At 39.1% G+C, this 21,047-nt stretch overlaps 1 protein-coding gene across 1 annotated transcript in view; it reads right to left on the bottom strand.

Moving 5' to 3' along the window:
• Positions 1 to 21,047, bottom strand: part of CNTNAP5 (contactin associated protein like 5) — a 1,040,194-nt gene that overhangs the window by 149,741 nt on the left and 869,406 nt on the right. The window contains exon 18 of the mRNA XM_027562987.1: positions 3,589 to 3,828. Within this exon, the coding sequence (XP_027418788.1) occupies positions 3,589 to 3,828 (240 nt within the window). The remainder of the gene's footprint in view (positions 1 to 3,588; positions 3,829 to 21,047) is intronic.

The following is a 21,047-nucleotide window of genomic DNA, read 5'->3' as shown; positions in this document are numbered from 1 at the left end:
CATAGCATTGTGAAAGTGAAGTCGCTCAGTCGTGTCCAACCCTTTGTGACCCCATGGACTGTAGCCTACCAGGCTCCTCCATCCATGGGATTTTCCAGGCAAGAGTACTGGAGTGGGTTGCCATTTCCTTCTCCAGGGGATTTTCCTGACCCAGGGATTGAACCCAGGTTTCTTGCATTGCAGGCAGACACTTTACCATCTGAGCCACCAGGGAAGTTCTACAGCATTATTTGTGTACAAAATTTGGGCTAATCTAAAATAATGATGATACATTATTTGGGATGATTATTCCCAAATAATGATATGGGCAATTTACTGACACTTTATGTGCCAGGCATGATCTCAGTTGCTTTGTGAAGTGTTTGTTAAATTTCCATGACAGATTTTCACAAAGAATTTCTAAATTTTTCACATATTACAGGTGAAAAAACCATGGAATCATGAGGTTGAATTACACAACTAGCATCACACAGTGTAGACTGTAGATGAGACAGAATCTGAACACAGGCAGGTCTGGTACCGGAGTCTTACTATCACTTCACTAAAATGCTCCAGTGATAGAATGGGTTAAATACACAGAAGCAATTCCACCAGCTGAAATATACTGCAATCATTAAAACTGAATTATATAGGAATGTTTATTTAAAACATTAGATAATATATTCGGAATTCTATTTGAAAATATACTCAGAAATCTAGAAAAATAAAAACCAATCTTATTGTTCAAAAACAACTACCAAAAAGAAAATCCAATTTTCTTATAGTTCTTTTCTTTGCATTTAGTGTAGCTGAGAAATTTTGTCTATTCCATTTTATTAACATATTATGGAGTGCTAATAGTTGTGTAACTTTGTAAATATAGTAAAAAAAAAACTGAATTGCCCATTTTAGAAGCATACATTTTGGGTATGTAAATTACATCTCAATAATAAAAAAGAGAAACACACAAACAAAACAATAAAAAACCTTACATATTTGAATCCTATTACCACATTCTTGTGGTAATAGGATGAAATTAGGGTCAAAAAGTGTAAGTCACTAAACCAATATGACTGTCAGAGTTCTCATGTGTTAAATGCAATATTACTTCTTCCTTCATACCTTGGCATAAGGAATAAATGCTGCAGTATATAAGTACTAGCTAATTTGTGATTATTACTTGTTTATATCCAGATCTGAAACATAAAATGGGTCAATAGATGGTGGTTCTAGGCCAGTCACTGGTCACGGACAAATGGCCTTAATTTCACCCTAGATATTTCCAAGATTTGCATCTCCTAAAATATACATGGAAGGTTAGCATAGAAGCCTCCTCCAATAGAGAACAGCCTTGTCTAGGACCATCTTGGACCTAAGTGTTCCCATTTCAGTCCAAAGCCACATTTCCCAGAGTCAACTGATATGGCTCAAAGATGTGGTTAGAAGGTTCATCTTACATACTTTGCAACTACAGAATATAAAGGGAATTATTTCCTTAGATTTATGAGATGGGGAGAAAGTTCACAAATAGTGAAATATGAAGCAAGCTGAAAAGGCTAAGTACATATTTGTCCATTTTTCTTATAGATCACACTAAAATGTAGGAAGAGAGCACAGCAGATATTTCAACAAATACAGTCAAAAGATGCAGTGGCATGGACAGAAGATAATGAATAGGAGTTGTTTCAGAGAAAGGAACCAATGGGAAATTAGGCTAAATTTAGAGTGAGATGATCTATGAGATGTTTGAAAAATGTCTCTGGAGAAATGCATAGAGTTCTATCATTTTTCTTTATATTTTATTTTTTTCCCAAACAAACACTTGGTTATAGATCTTGTAAAATAATGCTAGCAGATTTTAGGGACTTGGGCTTGATAGTGTTTATTCTGCTTAGTGTTATTTGCTTCTTCTAGTCCATGGGGTCACTAAGAGTCAGACACGACTGAGCGACTTCACTTTCACTTTTCACTTTCACGCATTGGAGAAGGAAATGGCAACCCACTCCAGTGTTCTTGCCTGGAGAATCCCAGGGATGGGGGAGCCTGGTGGGCTGCCGTCTATGGGGTCGCACAGAGTCAGACACGACTGAAGCAACTTAGCAGCAGCAGCAGCATGTAGAGCCAGTCTAAGGATGACATTCCAAATTTCAGGGGAAATTATTCCACAGACTTCCACCAGTGTTAAAACCCAGAAGCTGACATGAACAGCCTACCAACACAGGACCTGCTTTAGTTCAATCTTCCATGCAGGCCTGCCACTCTGCTGGCCCTAAAATTTGTATCGGTAATTTTCTCCCAAGGAGCACAATGCTTTCCAGCAACAATAAGCAAATGATTCAAACTAACTGGGGAGGAGGCCAGCGTCAATGAATGAAAAGCTTAAATTACAGTCTTTTAAAAAGAACATTGAGCGTTGTTTTTTTTTTTCTATTATTTTTAAATTCTAAGAGTAAGTTGAATGAAATAAAACACTGTTTGTTACTGGTGCTTGAAAGATGTGTTTTCATGAACTGACAAGAATTATTTGCAATTCCTATCATTGTTTGTATGTAAATGGTGTTTCACAGTGATTAAAACATTTTATTTTAATAGTTTAAATGCTGCTCTTGAACTAATGTTTACATTCTTTGTCCAACAATCTTTATTTTCCATCAATAGAATAAACTTTAGAAGATTCTGCAAAGATTGATAGCAGACCAAATCGTTTGTCCTTCTAGTTGAAAAACACTAGGTATTGATACTGAATCGTGAATTTTTATAGTTTGTAGTCAGTTTTAATTTATCTAGAGAATTTACACCATAAGCATCAGTCCTTGTTCAAGTGTGTGTATCCAACATGATTAGCTTTTCCCAATGAAATTAATTTATAGGATTAGGAAGGGTACTAGGGCAGGGGTTTTGATGCCTGTGCTCCATTCTTAGCCACCTAGGAACTAAATGTGAATCCCTGGGCAAGGCTTTTAAAGCCTCAGACCCCACTCATGTCACCTGCAGAATTGAGAGATTTTATTTTTTTTAAATACATGATATGGATTTTATTAACTTACCTATACTCTCCCTATTGTAAAAATGATTCATGATGGCTTCAAGGTCTCTCAAGGTTTTCCACGGCTAGATTCTATGATTATTTGATCACATTTGTGGATGAAGAAATTGGAATTAGGAAAGTTAGTACAACAGAAATGACAGTCCACCTCTCCCAGGGCTCAGCTGGCTCTAGGCCACATCAAGTGTGTTTTCCCGTTACTACCTATCCTATTCAACTGTACTGCCAGGATCCACAAACATGCTGCTGCTGCTGATGCTAAGTCGCTTCAGTCGTGTCCGACTCTGTGTCACCCCATGGACTGTAGCCCACCAGGCTCCTCTGCCATGGGATTCTAGGCAAGAATAATGGAGTGGGTTGCCATTTCCTTCTCCACCACACACATGAAGGATGTGTATATGAATTATGTTGAGAAGCAATCCAGAGAGTCTGCAGAGAGGGAAATTGAGAGAGAGTAAATGAATGTTTGAGGACTCTCTAAGGGCATGAGTTTCCTGTGACATGAATACAATATGTAGGCACTAAAACACAACCTGTGGGGAAAACATAGATTTCTATTGTACCTTTTTTGCAAAAGGGTCCTTCATATGGTGAACTGGTGCAATCACAGAAGTATCCACTGTGCTTCTCCACACACTTGCCCCCATTGTGGCAGATGCTGCCATAACTGCTGCAATGGCCCGGGCATCCTGGCCGAACTCCAGACGTGACTTTTGCCCTCTCCTCCAGGTCCAGTTTCTGCCCATTCAAGTGTAAGGAGCGTATGCATCCTAGGAAGCCTTTCTGTCTTGATGATGTTCCCCCTGAGCCGTGAAAAATAAAAGGAGAAAAAATATTAGGTACAGTGCTCACATTTTTGAGGTTTAATATCCCCAAAATGATAATACTTAATTAGTAATCTGTTAGCATGATGTGTTGGACTTTTCCATTAAATTTTCCAGTGAGAATTAGGAATTCAAAGAACCTGGGGAAAAGGGCATGTGTTTCCAGGCTGGAAAAAGTACTCCCCCACTCAAAAAATAAATAAATAAAATAAAAAACTACGGTTCATGTGGAATCCTCCACTTGACATGTTTAACATAGAAACTTCAGATGACTGGACTCCTTGCAAATGAAATAAAATGTATTCTTCCTCTAAAGTGATGTGAAAGTTTCTCACTTGTGTCTGGCTCTTTGTGACCCCATGGACTACAGTGCATGGAGTTCTCCAGGCCAAAATACTGGAGTGGGAAACCTTTCCCTTCTCCAGGGGATCTTCCCAACCCAGTGATTGAACCTAGGTCTCCTGCATGCAGGAGGATTCTTTACCAACTGAGCTAACAGAGATGCCCCAGTCTTTGTCTATAGCAGACATTTATCTGAAGGTGAATGCACAGAGTGGGACTGTCCCTCCGGCAATGTTAGAAGCAAGCTGTTTGGCGCACTGTGTTAGAAAAGGTAACAAGCTTGGCAAAGCTTGGGCTCCTCTGGTGGCTCAAAGGGTAAAGAATCTGCCTGCAATGCAGGAGACCTGGGTTTGGTCTCTGGGGGAGGAAGATCCCTTGGAGGAGGGCATGGCTACCACTCCAGTATTCTTGCTTGGAGAATTCCATGGAGAGAAGAGCCTGGTGGGCTACAGACCATGGGGTCACAGAGTCAGACACGACTGAGCACCTTCCACTTTGTAAAGCTTATGCAGCATTGTGTCAAGTACTATAAAGAGATGGATGTTAGGACCAGACAGACAGGGCATCAAACTCCATGCCAATAGCCATAAGACCTAATGACAATAATGACCACATAATGACTGAATCCCCTAAGCCTCAGCTCCTTGATCTCTAAAATAAGAATCAGTCTATTTCATGTGTTTATTTACAAGGCTTAATTAAAATTATGGAATATGCTACATCCTTAATCATTGTGCTTTTTTCTTGAGCCTCACAATGATTAGAACTAGTAGACTGTGTGTGTGTGCATGCATGTATGTGTATATATATCTCCCAGTGATTACCCCCAAATCATTATTTCTTCTTCTGTAATGCAGAAAAGAATTGCAACCCAACTTTCTCCTGAGGGTACATCTCGAAGGCTTCAGAAAGAGTTGCAACGCTTGTTGCAAATTAATCAGGAACAGAGGAGATTCAAAGTGACAGAGTGTTTTGTCACTGTTGGAAACCTAGAATTCTACCAACCTAAACCAGAGGATATAAGAAAAATGTGTGCAGAGAGACAATAAGCCAAGGATTAAGCCAAATTCCATCAGTAGTTATTGATTTGGTGTTGGGAATTCTGGGAGAGTTCAGAGAGGATACAGAGTCAGCCTGTCCTTACAAAACACAAATTCTATTTCAAGTTCAATGCTTTGGCCTAAAGCCCATAGAAGTGGAAAAATGGAGGACACATTAAAGTCTCCAAGGTCTACAGAGTGTCCTAATGGAGAAAAGGTAAGTTGGAAAACAATGGCGGTAATGAGGTGGTATTTGTTTATTGTATAAATCATCTCTCCTTTCTGAGCCTCATTTATTTGTAGTCATTCATGCTATAATTTTATTAAATCCTGGTCCAGCAAGTTACTCAATAAAAATATATTCATATCAAAGTGGATACAAATATGAATTCTAAACATGTTATCTCTGACCAGGAATATCACAATAAATAAGAAACAAAGCTGTAAGTTAAATAAATGAATATATAATGTGAATAAAAAATCTGCAAGCCTGGCAGGGTAGACAAAATGTTAATTAGCAATAGGGTTGAGGGACTTCCCTGGTGGTTCAGTGGCTAAGACTCCCAACTCCCAATCAGGGATACAAGGTTCAACCCCAGGTCAGGGAACTAGATTCCACATGCTGCAACTAAGACCTGGTGTAGCAATATAAACAAATAAAAATAAACACATAAAAAAGATTTTCAAAAAGCAAGAGTTGGAAGTGGGGAGAATTCTGCTATCTCTGAATCACACCAGGTTATCAGATCCATAAATATATATACAGTATTCACTGGCTGCTTCTGCAAGATTGAGACAAAATGTTTCTAAAGAATTAATCTAGTGTTTTATTCTGAAGGAGTGATAGAACTCCACTCTGTTTTCAGTTCTGATAAGTGATACCCAAGCAGGCCAGAAGGTCAAACCCAAATTGCTTTCTCCTGTCTGTCTCAATTTTAGTGAGTAAATCTCCTTTTAACCACAAGATAAATCAATTATAAAAACAAGCAGATCATGAAGAAAGGTTCATTATTTCTTTCCTAGAGATGGTGTAGAATAAAGAGAGGAGACTTGACGTAGGCAAATGTTTTGTTTTATTATTCCCCTTATTTTGTAGTCACTCCCTGTGGTGGATTTGTATAACTCTTCATATATCTTGTTAGTGGCATTTTTCTTCTAGGAAGAGATGGAGAATGCAAGATCTATTACACATTTGCTTGTGTGTGACTTAGTCAACACGTTTATAAATGAAGAAGTGGCTAGGGTGGTGTTTCTAGCAGAAATACACTCCTTGGTGTTTGAGACATATAAAGTATGGTGAGAATGACCCGAAATAAGGGGTCATTTCAATTGCAGATGCTGGTAAAACACAATGACACAATGAATATGAACCAAATTGCACAATGAATTAAATTTCCATTTTCGCCTGGCTGCTTTTTATTCTTTAAGAGGGAGAAAAACTAGAGGTTAGGCTCCTTTTTCTTATGGAGAGGTAATATTGTAGACTAAGAATAGAGTGCTTCAAGAAAGATGCTCCCCACCCACACAGTCATGCCCAATCAGGTGGTAAGCGCACTCCCTTTTCTGACAAGGTCACCTATTTTGTGTTGTGTTGGTGGAGGTGTGAATCTTTCCTGAAACTTGAATACTGTACAGAAAATGCTGCCACAATCTTCACTCCCCTTTCTCACTCACAGTCCTTCTCCCTCAGTCCTGTCCTATTCATCTGCACCCTTAATTATCTCTGGATCCATCAGCATCTCTCCACACTAAGAGCCACAGTCTTGAATTCTTCTCACCCTCACTTTAATTTCTTAAACTGAGAAAAGCTGGGACCTGGGATGATCATTTGCTGCAGTGCTTGCACCCGGAGAAATGTTTCCTCAAGCAACAAAATACAAAGAAACTGTAAGGGACTGAAAATACCTGTGTGTGTTCACAATCGGGGCAAATTATGGATGTGGGTGTGTGCTCAGTCGCTCAGTTAGGTCTGTCTATTTGTGACCCCATGGACCACAGCCCATCAAGCTTCTCTGTCCATGGGATTCTCCAGGCAAGAATAATGAAATGGGTTGCCATTTCCCACTCCAAATTTATGGACAACAAGATACAAAAAAAAACACAAAAGAACCCAACTCCCACTTCTGAAGAATCAGAACAGGATACTGTACATGCCCCCTGCACACAACACCATCTATTCAATTCAGTCACTCCACTGTGTCTGATTCTTTGTGACCCCATGGACTGCAGCACGCCAGGCTTCCCTGTCCTTCACTATCTCCCAGAGTTTGCTCAAACTCATGTCCATTGAATCAATGATGCATCAAACCATCTCATCTTTTGTCACCCTCTTCTCCTCTTGCCCTCAGTATTTCCCAGAATCAAGGGTTTTTCCTACGAGTCAGCTCTTGGCATCAAGGCCAAAGTATTGGAGCTTCAACTTCAGCCTCAGTCCTTCCAGTGAATATTCAGGACTGATTCCACCTAAACCATCCCTTTGGCCTGATTCCTGGACCTGTCCCTACCCTCACTCCATATAAGAAATCAGCTAGATCTCTACTCCGGAAGTGAGCAAGGGAACATACTACTTATTCTCACTCTCTCCTGCTACAGCAGGAGACCCAATAAATACTTGTTTAAATTTCTTGTGGGTGCTATGCTCAGTCACTTCAGTCACGTCCCACTCTTTGTGACCCTATAGATAGATACACACTACTATTTATAATAGGTAACCAACAAGGTCCTGCTGTATAGCACAGGGAAGTACACTCAATATTTTGTAATGACCCATAATGGCACCCCACTCCAGTACTTTGCCTGGAAAATCCCATGGATGGAGGAGCCTGGTAGGCTGCAGTCCATGGGGTCGCTAAGAGTCAGACACAACTGAGCAACTTCCCTTTCACTTTTCACTTTCATGCATTGGAGAAGGAAATGGCAACCCACTCCAGTGTTCTTGCCTGGAGAATCCCAGGGACAGGGGAGCCTGGTGGCTGCCATCTGTGGGATCACACAGAGTCGGACACGACTGAAGTGACTTAGCAGCATAACCGAAAAGGATATGAAAAAAATATGTATGTGTATAACTGATCACTGCTGTACACCTGAAACTAACACAACTTTGTAAATCAACTATATTTCAACTTAAAAACAAAAAAGACCATACCCTTATTTTGGCACTGGGCTTGGCCCAGAGTAAATAAATAAATAAATATGAATAATTTTAAAAATTCTAGTAAGTCTTCCATTGAAAAATCTGAAAACCTGTTAAAAAAGCTACTTCCCTGATTGACAAAGCTCAGCTGCCCTGGGATCAGTTCATTTACGACAAGATAAGAACTGTCCACTTGGCCCCATTCCTTACCAGGACAATTTCATTCTTTCAGACTGCCTTTCTGGCCCTTGAAGGTGTTTGAATTTTCAGCTGTTGCTCTCATATATTTTTAGCTTATTTATCTTTTTCTTGCCTAGAGTTTACTATAAAGTTGGGAGAAGAACAATAAGAAACATAGCAATAAAAAGAAGTTATTCTTAAAGTAGCTGAGAATTATGTTTCTGATGCTTGCACTTAATCTAGATTAAGCAACATGTTTAAGAATCAGAACAATGCTTCTAATTCTAAAAAAAAATTCAAACATACTTACTATATGCTAGAAACTGTATAACTAACTCATTTAATATTCATTTGGAAAAAAGAAATTCTTCATATTATTCACATTACAGAGTTGAGGAAACTTAGTGACAAAGAAATTGCTTTGGCCAAAGTCAAGAATCAATTCCAGAGCCAGGAGTCAGACTGGGATCTCTTGACCTTCAACGCCTGGATACCTTCAAAGCCCTAAAAATCCCAAAATGAGCTATTTGATTAGACTATTTTGAAATGGAGCAGGGATGTATGGTCCTTCCTCCCCCACCCCATGTCCTCTGCCTGCCTTTGTCTGTAGAAAAACCTTAGTCACAGAATAAATTTAAACAGAGAAGTGAGAAGATGCAGAAAGAAAGGAAATCAGTCAAACAGGACAAAATAATAGTTTAGCCACTAAACAAAATCAAGGACCTTTAGTTCCTTCTCAGGGTATATGATAATATTCTAAGCCATCCCCTATGAGCTGTCTTGTACATACTGAAAGCCTCACCAGCTGGAAGTTTACTACATGAAGACCAGATTGTAGCCATTACCTAAGTTATCACAGTTTGGAGAACTGGTCCCAAAGAAATGGGAACAAATCTACCCAGAACTGAAGATAATTTTACCCAAAACAATCAAGATGATGCTAATCAGACCACTACATGACCAATTTCAAATGACTGTCAGAACTGACTGCTGTTTTTGCATGTAGCCCCCTCCTTCTGCCTATACACCCCTGAACCTCTCCTTTAAAAGTTGTTGAGCACTGATTGTCACTTTGGACAGGGGTCTGTCCTCTCCCCAAGTTGGCAACCTCCAAAACAAAGAAAACTTTCCTTTCTACCAACTTTCCTCTCCAGTATTGACTTTCAAGCAGTGAGCAGCCAGACCCCACTTTTGGTAACAGTTTGGGTCAGTACTACAACTAAGTGCTGCTTCCACTTTCTTCTTCTCATCTCTTCTGTGGATTCTCCCACCAAGTAGTATACACATGTGCATTTATTCCCTCTTCCATATCAATCTTCTGGACAGCCTAAACTATTAGTTCACCAGCCTACATAGAAGCAATTTTATATGAATCTCTTCTGTTGGCCCTTGGTATTAAGTGTCTTCATTATGATGATGTTTCCTTGGACTGAGTATGAATCAACTCTTAAAAAGGTTACCATCATCATTCTAAATCTGTCTTAGAAAATTGCCCTGTGTCAGCTCAACAAATGCTCATTGCTTCCAGAAAAACATCTTAATTCCTTGTACCCTCCCTGAACAAGAGCCTCTGTTTCTCTCGTGTGGGCCTGCGGTCTGGATCACACACATTCAAATAAAACTTCTTTGCTGAGGACCTTTTTTCTGGAACAACATTGAATGTGCCAGGTCAGGGTCCTGTTTCACAAAACTACGCAGTGTCATACTCTCCCTCTCACACTTTCTCTCTCCTTGAACTTGGAGCAGCTGTTATCTATACAAATTACTTTGCCTAAAGTCAAGAATTAAGTGTAGATGCATTACTACACAGATTTCAAATTTTTCGGTAGCAGCAGGTTTAGCATGTACTTGTTAAACAAAACAAAGCAAAACAAAACAAATGTGCTAACCATCAGTGACTTTTTCTTTTGTTCCTGCGCCTTCAATTGGCAGAATTCAGGTACTGGAAGGAAATCCTAGTGGAAAAGACCCTGATGCTGGGAAAGATTGAAGGGAGTAGGAGAGTGAGACACTCATTTTAATTCCAAAAATATCATTTCCTTAAGGATAAGGCATGTGTCTGTTTACCTTCTGCTAGAAACAGAGATTGCTTGCTTAGGAATCAATAAACACACACTAATACAGGTGGCACTAACTGGATGTCTACAAAGTAAAATGGGGATTTTGTTGTTTTTGTTTTTCAGTTGCTCAGTCATGTCTGACTCGTTGTGACTTCATGGATTGAAGTGCGCCAGGCTTCCCTGTCCTTCACTATCTTCCAGAGTTTGTTTAAACGCATGTCCATAGAATCGGTAATTCAATCCAACCATCTCATCCTCTGTTGTCCCTTTCTCCTACTGCCTTCAATCTTTCCCAGCATCAGGGTATTTTCCTATGGGTCGGCTCAGCATTAGGGGGCCAAAATATTGGAGCTTCGGCTTCAGCATCAGTCCTTCCAATGAATATTCAGGATTGATTTCCTTTAGGATGGATTGGTTGGATCTCCTTGCACTCCAAAGGACTCTCAAGAGTCTTCTCCAGCATCACAGTCCAGCATCAGTTCTTTGACACTCAGCCTTCTTTATGGTCCACTCGCTTTATGGTCCATGACTAGTGGAAAAATCATAGCTTTGACTATATGGGACCTTTGTAGACAAACTGATGTCTCTGCTTTTTAACATACTGTCTAGGTTTGTGATTCCTGTGTTGGGAAGATCCCCTGGAGAAGGGCATGGCGACCCACTCCAGTATTCTTCCCTGGAGAATCCCATGGACAGAGGAGCCTGGTGGGCTACAGTCCATAGGTAGCAAAAAGTCAGACAAGACTGAAGTGACTGAGCACACAGCACAGGTTTGTCATAACTTTCCTTCCAAGGAGTAAGTGCCATTTAATTTCATGGCAGCAGTCACTTGTCCACAGTGATTTTGGAGCCCAAGAAAATAAAATCTGTCACTGTTTGCATTTCTTCCCCATCTATTGCCATGAAATGATAAGCCTGAATGCCATGATCTTATTTTCTGAATCTTGAGCTTTAGGCTAGTTTTTTCACTCTCCTCTTTCACCTTCATCAAGAGGCTCTTTAGTTCCTCTTCACTTTCTGCCATAAGGGTAATATCATCTGCATAGGTGAGGTTATCTGATATTTCTGATACATATGATATTTCTCCTGGCAATCATGACTCTAACTTGTGATGCATACAACCAGGCACTTAATATGATGTACTGTGCATAGAAGTAAGTAAGCAGGGTGACAATATACAGTCTTTTATTTTTTTAGATTTATTTATTTTTTAGTAAATTTATTTATTTTAATTGGAGGCTAATTACTTTACAATACTGTATTGGTTTTGCCATACATCAACATGAATCCGCCATGGGTGTACATGTGTTCCCCATCCTGAACCCCCTTCCCACCTCCCCCCCCCACCCCCATACTATCCCTCTAGGTCATCCCAGTGCACCAGCCCTGAGCACTCTGTATCATGCATTGAACCTGGACTGGCAATTCATTTTACATATGATATTATACATGTTTCAATGCCATTCTCCCAAATCATCCCACCCTCTCCCTCTCCCACAGAGTCCAAAAGACTGTTCTATACATCTGTGTCTCTTTTGCTGTCTCACATACAAGGTTATCATTATTATCTTTCTAAATTCCATATATGTGCATTAGTATACTGTATTGGTGTTTTTCTTTCTGGCTTACTTCACTTTGTATAATAGGCTCTAGTTTCATCCACCTCATTAGAATTGATTCAAATGTATTCTTTTTAATGGCTGAGTAATATTCCATTGTGTACATGTACCACAGCTTTCTTATTCATTCATCTGCTAATGGACATCTAGGTTACTTCCATGTCCTGGCTATTATAAACAGTGCTGCGATGAACATTGGGGTACACGTGTCTCTTTCAATTCTGGTTTCCTCGGTGTGTATGCCCAGCAGTGGAATTGCTGGGTCATATGGCAGTTCTATTTCCAGTTATTTAAGGAATCTCCACACTGTTCTCCATAATGGCTGTACTAGTTTGCATTCCCACCAACAGTGTAAGAGGGTTCCCTTTTCTCCACACCCTCTTCAGCATTTATTGCTTGTAGACTTTTGGATAGCAGCCATTCTGACCAGCGTGAGATGGTACCTCATAGTGGTTTTGATTTGCATTTCTCTGATAATGAGTGATGTTGAGCATCTTTTCAAGTGTTTGTTAGCCATCTGTATGTATTCTTTGGAGAAATGTCTATTTAGTTCTTTGGCCCATTTTTTGATTGGGTCATTTATTTTTCTGGAATTGAGCTGTAGGAGTTGCCTGTATATTTTTGAGATAAATTCTTTGTTCATTGCTTCATTTGCTGTTATATTCTCCCATTCTGAAGGCTGTCTTTTCACCTTGCTTAGTTTCCTTTTTTTTTTGTGCAGAAGCTTTTAAGTTTAATTATGTCCCATTTGTTTATTTTTGCTTTTATTTCCAATATTCTGGGAGGTGGGTCATAGAGGATCCTTCTGTGATTTATGTCGGAGAGTGTTTTGCCTATGTTCTCCTCTAGGAGTTTTATAGTTTCTGGTCTTATGTTTAGATCTTTAATCCATTTTGAGTTTATTTTTGTGTATGGTGTAAGAAAATGTTCTAGTTTCATTCTTTTACATGTGGTTGACCAGTTTTCCCAGCACCACTTGTTAAACAGATTGTCTTTTCTTCATTGTATATTCTTGCCTCCTTTGTCAAAGATAAGGTGTCCATTGGTGCATGGATTTATCTCTGGGCTTTCTATTTTGTTCCATTGATCTATATTTCTGTCTCTGTGCCAGTACCATACTGTCTTGATGACTGTAGCTTTGTAGTAGAATCTGAAGTCAGGCAGGTTGATTCCTCCAGTTCCATTCTTTCTCAAGATTGCTTTGGCTGTTGGAGGTTTTTTGTATTTCCATACAAATTGTAAAATTATTTGTTCTAGCTCTGTGAAAAATACCGTTGGTAGCTTGATAGGGATTGCATTGAGTCCATAGATTGCTTTGGGTAGTATACTCATTTTCACTATATTGATTCTTCCGATCCATGAACATCTATTACTGTCTTCTTTGATTTCTTTCACCAGTGTTTTATAGCTGAGTGCCGAAGAATTGATGCTTTTGAACTGTGGTGTTGGAGAAGACTCTTGAGAGTCCCTTGGACTGCAAGGAGATCCAACCAGTCCATTCTAAAGGAGATCAGTCCTGGGTGTTCTTTGGAAGGAATGATGCTAAAGCTGAAACTCCAGTATTTTGGCCACCTCATGTGAAGAGTTGACTCATTGGAAAAGACTTTGATACAGGGAGGGATTGGGGGCAGGAGGAGAAGGGGATGACAGAGGATGAGATGGCTGGATGGTATCACCGACTCGATGGACATGAGTTTGATATGAACTCTGGGAGTTGGTGATGGACAGGTAGGCCTGGTGTGCTGCAATTCATGGGGTCGCAAAGAGTCAGACATGACTGAGCGACTTAACTGAACTGAACTGAATTGATATATAGGTCTTTAGTTTCTTTAGGTAGATATATTCCTAAGTATTTTATTCTTTTTGTTGCAATGGTGAATGGAATTGTTTCCTTAATTTCTCTTTCTATTCTCTCATTATTAGTGTATAGGAATGCAAGGGATTTCTGTGTGTTGATTTTATATCCTGAAACTTTACTATATTCATTGATTAGCTCTAGTAATTTTCTGGTGGAGTCTTTAGGGTTTTCTATGTAGAGGATCATGTCATCTGCAAACAGTGAGAGTTTTACTTCTTCTTTTCCAATTTGGATTCCTTTTATTTCTTTTTCTGCTCTGATTGCTGTGGCCAAAACTTCCAAAACTATGTTCAATAGTAGTGGTGAAAGTGGGCACCCTTGTCTTGTTCCTGACTTTAGGGGAAATGCTTTAAATTTTTCACCATTGAGGATAATGTTTGCTGTGGGTTTGTCATGTATAGCTTTTATTATGTTGAGATATGTTCCTTCTATTCCTGCTCTCTGCAGAGTTTTTCTTGACTGATCCCTTTCCCTATTTTGAACCAGTCCATTGTTCCAATGTCCAGTTCTAACTGTTGTTTCTTGACCTGCACACGGGTTTCTCATGAGGCAGGTACTGTAGACTGGTATGCCCATCTCGTTAAGAATTTTCCACACTCTGCTGTGATTCACACAGTCAAGGGCTTTAGCATAGACAATGAAGCAGAAGAAAATATTTCTCTGAAATTCTCTTTCTTTTTCTACCATTCAATGGATGCTGGCAATTTGATGTCTGGTTCCTCTGCCTTTTCTAAATAAAGCTTGAACATCTGGGAGTTCTTGGTTCACATACTGTTGAAGACTACCTTGAAGGACTTTGAGCATAACCTTTCTAGCAAGTGATATGAGTGCAATTGTATGGACCTTTCTACCATGTGAAATGAATACAATCACAGGGTAGTTTGAACATTCTTTGGCATTGCCCTTCTTTGGAACCAGAATGAAAACGATATTTTCCAGTCCTGTGGCTACTGCTGAGCTTTCCAAATTTGAAGGCTCATTTCAAATATTGAGTGAAGTGATTTAACAGCAACAACTTTTAGGATTTGAAATATCTCAGCTGGAATTCTATCACCTACATTAGCTTTGTTCATAGTAATGCTTCCTAAGGCCCACTTGATTTCACAATCCAGGATATCCACTTCTAAGTGAATGATATCATCGTGGTTATCCGAGTCATTGAGATCTTTTTTTGTACAGCTCTTATTCTTGCTACCTCTTCTTAATCTCTTCTATGCCTGTTCAGCTCAGTTCAGTTTCTCAGTTGCGTTCAACTCTTTGCGACCCCATGGACTGCAGCACACCAGGCCTCCCTATTCATGACCAACTCCCAGAGTTTGTTCAAACTCATGTCCATTGAGTCAGTGATGCCATCCAACCATCTCATCCTCTGTCAATCCCCTTCTCCTCCCGCCTTCAATCTTTCCCCAAATCAGGGACTTTTCCAGTGAGTCGGTTCTTTGCATCAGGTGGCCAAAGTACTGGAGTTTCAGCTTCAACATCAGTCCTACCAATGAATATTCAGGGCTGATTTCCTTTGGGATGGACTGGTTGGATCTCTTTGCATTCCAAGGGACTCTCAAGAATCTTCTCCAACGCCACAGTTCAAAAGCATCTATTCTTTGGTGCTCAGCTTTCTTTATAGCAACTCTCACATCCATACATGACTACTGGAAAAAACATAGTTTTCACTAGATGGACCTTTGTTAGCAAAGAAATGTCTCTGCTTTTTAATATGCTGTCTAGGTTGGTCATAACTTTTCTTCCAAGGATTAAGTGTCTTTTAATTTCAAGGCTGCAGTCATCATCTGCAGTGATTTTGGAGCCCCTCAAAATAAAGTCTTTCATGGTTCCCACTGTTTCCCCATCTATTTGCCATAAAGTGACAGAAAGAGTTGACTCATTTGAAAAGACCCTGATGCTAGTAAAGAATGAAGGCAGGAGGAGAAGGGGACAGAGTATGAGATGATTGGATGGCATCACCAACTCAATGGACATGAGTTTGTGTAAGCTCTGGGAGTTGGTGATAGACAGGGAGGCCTGGCATGCTGCAATCCATGAGGTCGCAAAGACTCGGACACGACTGATCAAATGAACTGAACTGAACTGATTGGACCAGATGCCATGATCTTAGTTTTCTGAATGTTGAGTTTTAAGCCAATTTTCACTCTCCTCTTTCGCTTTCATCAGGAGGTCTTTAGTTCTTCTTAGCTTTCTGCCTAAGGGTGTTGTCATCATATCTGAGGTTATTGATATTTCTCCTGGCAATCTCGATTCCAGCTTGTGCTTCTTCCAGCCCAGCGTTTCTCATGATGTACACTACATAGAAGTTAAATAAGCAGGGTGACAATACACAACCCTGATGTACTCCTTTCCCAATTTGGAACCAGTCTGTTGCTCCATGTTCAGTTCTAACTGTTGCTTCCTGACCTGCATACAGGTTTCTCAGGAGACAGGTCAGGTGGTCTGTTATTCCCATCTCTTGAAGAATTTTCCACAGTTTGTCATGATCCACACAGTCAAAGTCTTGGCATAGTCAAAAAAACAGAAATAGATGCTTTTTTCTGGAACTCTCTTGCTTTTCCATGATCCAATGAATGTTAGCAGTTCGATCTCTGGTTCCTCTGCCTTTTTGAAATCCAGCTTGAACATCTGGGAGCTCACAGTTCATGTACTGTTGAAACCTGGCTTGGAGAATTTTGAGCATGACTTTACTAACATGTGAGATTAGTGCAATTGTGCAGTAGTTTGAGTGTTCTTTGGTATTGCCTTTCTTTGGAATTGGAGTGAAAACTGACCTTTTTCAGTCCTTCGGCAACTGCTGCATTTTCCAAATTTGTTGGCATATTGAGTGCAGCACTTTCACAGCATCATCTTCCAGGATTTGAAAGAGCTCAACTGGAATTCCATCACCTCCACTTTGTTCATAGTAGTGCTTCCTGAGGTCCCCTTGACTTTGCATTCCAGGATTTCTGGCTCTAGGTGAGTGATCATACCACCATGGTTATCTGGGTCGTGGAGATCTTTTTTGTATAGTTCTTCTGTGTATTCTTGCCACCTCTTCTTAATATCTTCTGCTTCTGTTAGGTCCATACCATATCTGTCATTTATTGTGCCCATCTTTGCATGAAATATTCCCTTGCCATCTCTAATTTTCTTGAAGAGATCTCTAGTCTTTCCCATTCTATTGTTTTCCTCTATTTCTTTTCACTGATCACTGAGGAAGGCTTTCCTATCTCTCCTTGCTATTTTTTGGAACTTTGCATTTAAATGGGTATGCCTTTCCATTTCTCCTTTGCTTTTCACTTTTCTTCTTTTCACAGCTACTTGTAAGGCTTCCTCAGACAGCCATTTTGCTTTTTTGCATTGCTTTTTGGGGGGATGGTCTTGATCCCTGTCTCTTGTATAATGTCATGAACCTCCATCCATAGTTCTTCAGGCACTCTGTCAGTTCTAATCCCTTGAATCTATTTGTCACTTCCTCTGTGTAATCTATATCTGTTAGCTCCTTACTGTTTCTATCTCTTATTATGCCCATCTTTGCATGATATGTTCCCTTAGTATCTCTAATTTTCTTGAAGAGATCTAGTCTTTCTCATCTATTATTCTTCTCTATTTCTTTACATTGTTCTCTTAAGAAGGCCTCTTATCTCTCCTTGCTATTCTTTAGAACTCTGCATTTAGTTGGGTGTATATTTTCCTTTCTCTTTTGCTTTTACTTCTCTTCTTTTCTCAGCTGTTTATCAAGCCTCCTCAGACAACCATTTGCCTTGTTTCATTTCTTATTTCTTGGGGATGTTTTTGATCTTCCCCTCCTGTACAGTGTTATGAACTTCCGTCCTTAGTTCTAGTTCCCAAAATAAAAATGGCAAGCTATTCCAATCAAAATAAATATATAAGAATGTGGATGGGTATAAATATCAATATACAAAATCAATAATGTTCCTATAGAGCAACAATAACCAATTAGACCATGTGATAGCAAGAAAAGAATCTTATTCATCAACAAAAGCAGCCAAACATCCAGAAATTAACTTAAGATCTAGGACTGTAAAGGACTGTAAAAAGGAAAATAAAAAAAATTTACCTTGACTCATTTAGAATAGATGGAACATGCTTTGATATAATTTAGGAATGTATAGTTATTCTCTTCAATGCAATAAAATCCCAGAGAATAGCCCAAGAAAAATTATTTTCATATAACATGAAAAGCTAATTCTAAGAACCATAAAGAAAATAATTATTAGTAGTTAACAGAGTGTTGAAAAGGAATCATCTGTCCTTGTGTTGGCGGGGTGGGTGAGCAGAGAGGGATGTTCTATTCAATATTAAAATATGCCCTATAAGTATAATGTTGAAACAGGACCTGGAAAGAAAACTACATAAATAAAACAGAGCAGGAAATTCAGAAACGTATTTTTCTTCCTTTTTTTTCCAATATCTTTTTATTGTAATTTTTTAAACAGCAAAAACATTTGCATTGGGATATATGCAATTAACAATGTTGTGATATTTTGTGGTGAACTGTGAAGGGACTCAGCCATACATATACATGTCCATTTCCCCCCAAACTCCCTGCCCATCCAGGCTGGCACATAACATTGAGCAGAGTTACATGTGCTATACAATATGTTTTTGTTGGTTATCCATTTCATAAACACATTCTGTATAGAGAGACATTTCATACCTTATTTTATATATATATATATATATAGAGAGAGAGAGAGAGAGAGAGAGAGAGAGAGAGATTCTAAGTAGCTAGGGAGAGAAAGAACCATGAAATAAATGGAGATAGAAATAATATTTTGGAAAATAAAGTTACAATACTACCTCAAACAAATTCCGTATTAAATGAAGACATAAAAATAGTAGAAAACAAAACAATAACATAAACAAAAGCTAAAAATATGAGTAAAATACAATATAGCAGTTTAAAATCATATGCGATTTATACTGACATGCTATGTTTCCCATGGCATATATTAAACAAAAATGCAAAAAAACAAAACTAGCAAGCACACTGTGGTATAACACATATAAGTATACTGCTTATGTAAAAAAGAAAAAAAAAAAGTGAAAACAGTGAAAGTGTTCGTTACTCAGTTGTGTCTAACTGTTTGCAACCCATGATTGTAGCCTGCCAGCCTCTTCTGTCCATGGAATTCTCTAGGCAAGAATACTAGAGTGGGTTGTCATTTCCTTCGCCAGTGGATCTTCCCGACTCAGGAATGTAACCAAGGTCTCCTGCATTGCAGGCAGATTCTTCACTGTGTGAGCCACCAGGGAAGCCCTGCTTATGTAAGTACACAAATAATAATACTGCATGGTGTTTCCTTAGTGTATTTAAATGTATGTGACTGCCTCGAATGAGGCCAGGAAAGTATCACAGTGGCCTAATATCAGTTGTCTCTAGGACGAGCACTAGGATTATTATTGAATAATTTTATAGCAAACATGTATTTGTGTATTGACTGAATAATTTAAAATAAATTTTCATTTATTATGTGTATTATGCATAATGCTTCCAATCTTTTTTGAGTAATTTAAAAATTATTTCAAGTTTCAAAAAAGAACCACCTTGCTATATCTAGAATTGTGTATATTTATAAAAATCCTTTATTAATCTATGTGTTATTTGGACATTAGCAAACATCTTTCCCAGAATCAGCATGTTTGTGCCTAGTGTGTGGATTGGAGTCCATATGTAATATTCATCTTGGTTTTCTGTAAAGGTTTCCCCCCGCCCCCTCAAGACCACAAGCCAAAAATAAGCATTTGCCTTCTTTTTAGCAGAATGGTGACAAGGCACAAGATTTTGCCCAGTAGAGTGGTATATGGGTATTCTATGGAAATCCCCATATGGTTATTATTTATAATTCAGGATAAGGAGAAAGAAACAAGCAAGCACTTGAATTATTCCTGTTTCTGTTGCCTACAGAATTGTGGAGCAGTAAGGACAACTCCCAACATAGTTCTAGGTGGTTGACTTAGTGGTCCAACTGTCTTCCCAAAGAATTCTCTGAAGTACAGTTTTGCATCTCATCTGGAGATACCCCTGAGAGAACATCATTTGATAGGGCAGGCATCTGCAGCAACATGGATGGATTTGGAGATTATTATATCAAGTGAGGTAAGTCAGAGAGAGAAGGACAAATACCATATGATATCACTGACACATGGAGTTTGAAATAAATGACAGAAATGAGCTTATTTAAAAAACAAAAATAGACACACAGACAAGGAAACGAAATTATGGTTACCATTGGGGAAAGGGAGGAGGCATAAATTAGGAGGTTGGGATTAACATATACACACTGCTGCTGCTGCTGCTGCTAAGTCGCTTCAGTCGTGTCCGACTCTGTGCGACCCCATGGACTGCAGCCTACTAGGCTTTTCCGTCCATGGGATTCTCCATATGTAAAACTAGAGAAGGGCATGGCAACCCACTCCAGAATTCTTCCCTGGAGAATTCCATGGACAGGGGAGCCTGGCTGGCTGTGGTCCCTAGCGTCACAAAGAGTTGGACAAAATTGAACGACTGACTAAACGATAATGGCAATATGTAAAATAGATAACCAACAAGGACCTACTGTGTAGCACAAGGAACTCTACTCAATACAGTGTAATAATCTACATGGGAAAAAAATCTAAAAAAAAGTGGGCATATGTATATGTATAACTGAATCACTTCGCTGTACACATGAAAATAACACATAGATTGTCAAATTATGTCAAATTATTGTCAAAGATTAACAAATAGATTGTCAATCAACTATACTCTATTATAAAATAAATTTAAATTAAAAAAGTAAAAAATGCTCTTTCAAATGATTTTAAAAAGAAGACAATGAGGCAGGAAAGTCCACCATAATCCTAATCAGAGTATGGAATTGCAACATGAGCCATTTTGACTAAAAGGATCATCTCCCATCTCATAAAAAGGAGAGCCAATTCACCCCTCACTGTGCTTCCTTCTGCCACAGTTTT

The sequence above is a fragment of the Bos indicus x Bos taurus genome, chromosome 2 (assembly GCF_003369695.1).
Source record: "Bos indicus x Bos taurus breed Angus x Brahman F1 hybrid chromosome 2, Bos_hybrid_MaternalHap_v2.0, whole genome shotgun sequence".
NCBI lineage: Eukaryota > Metazoa > Chordata > Mammalia > Artiodactyla > Bovidae > Bos > Bos indicus x Bos taurus.
The sequence above is the reverse complement of the archived record's forward strand: the minus strand, read 5'-3'. Positions and strand labels throughout refer to the sequence as shown.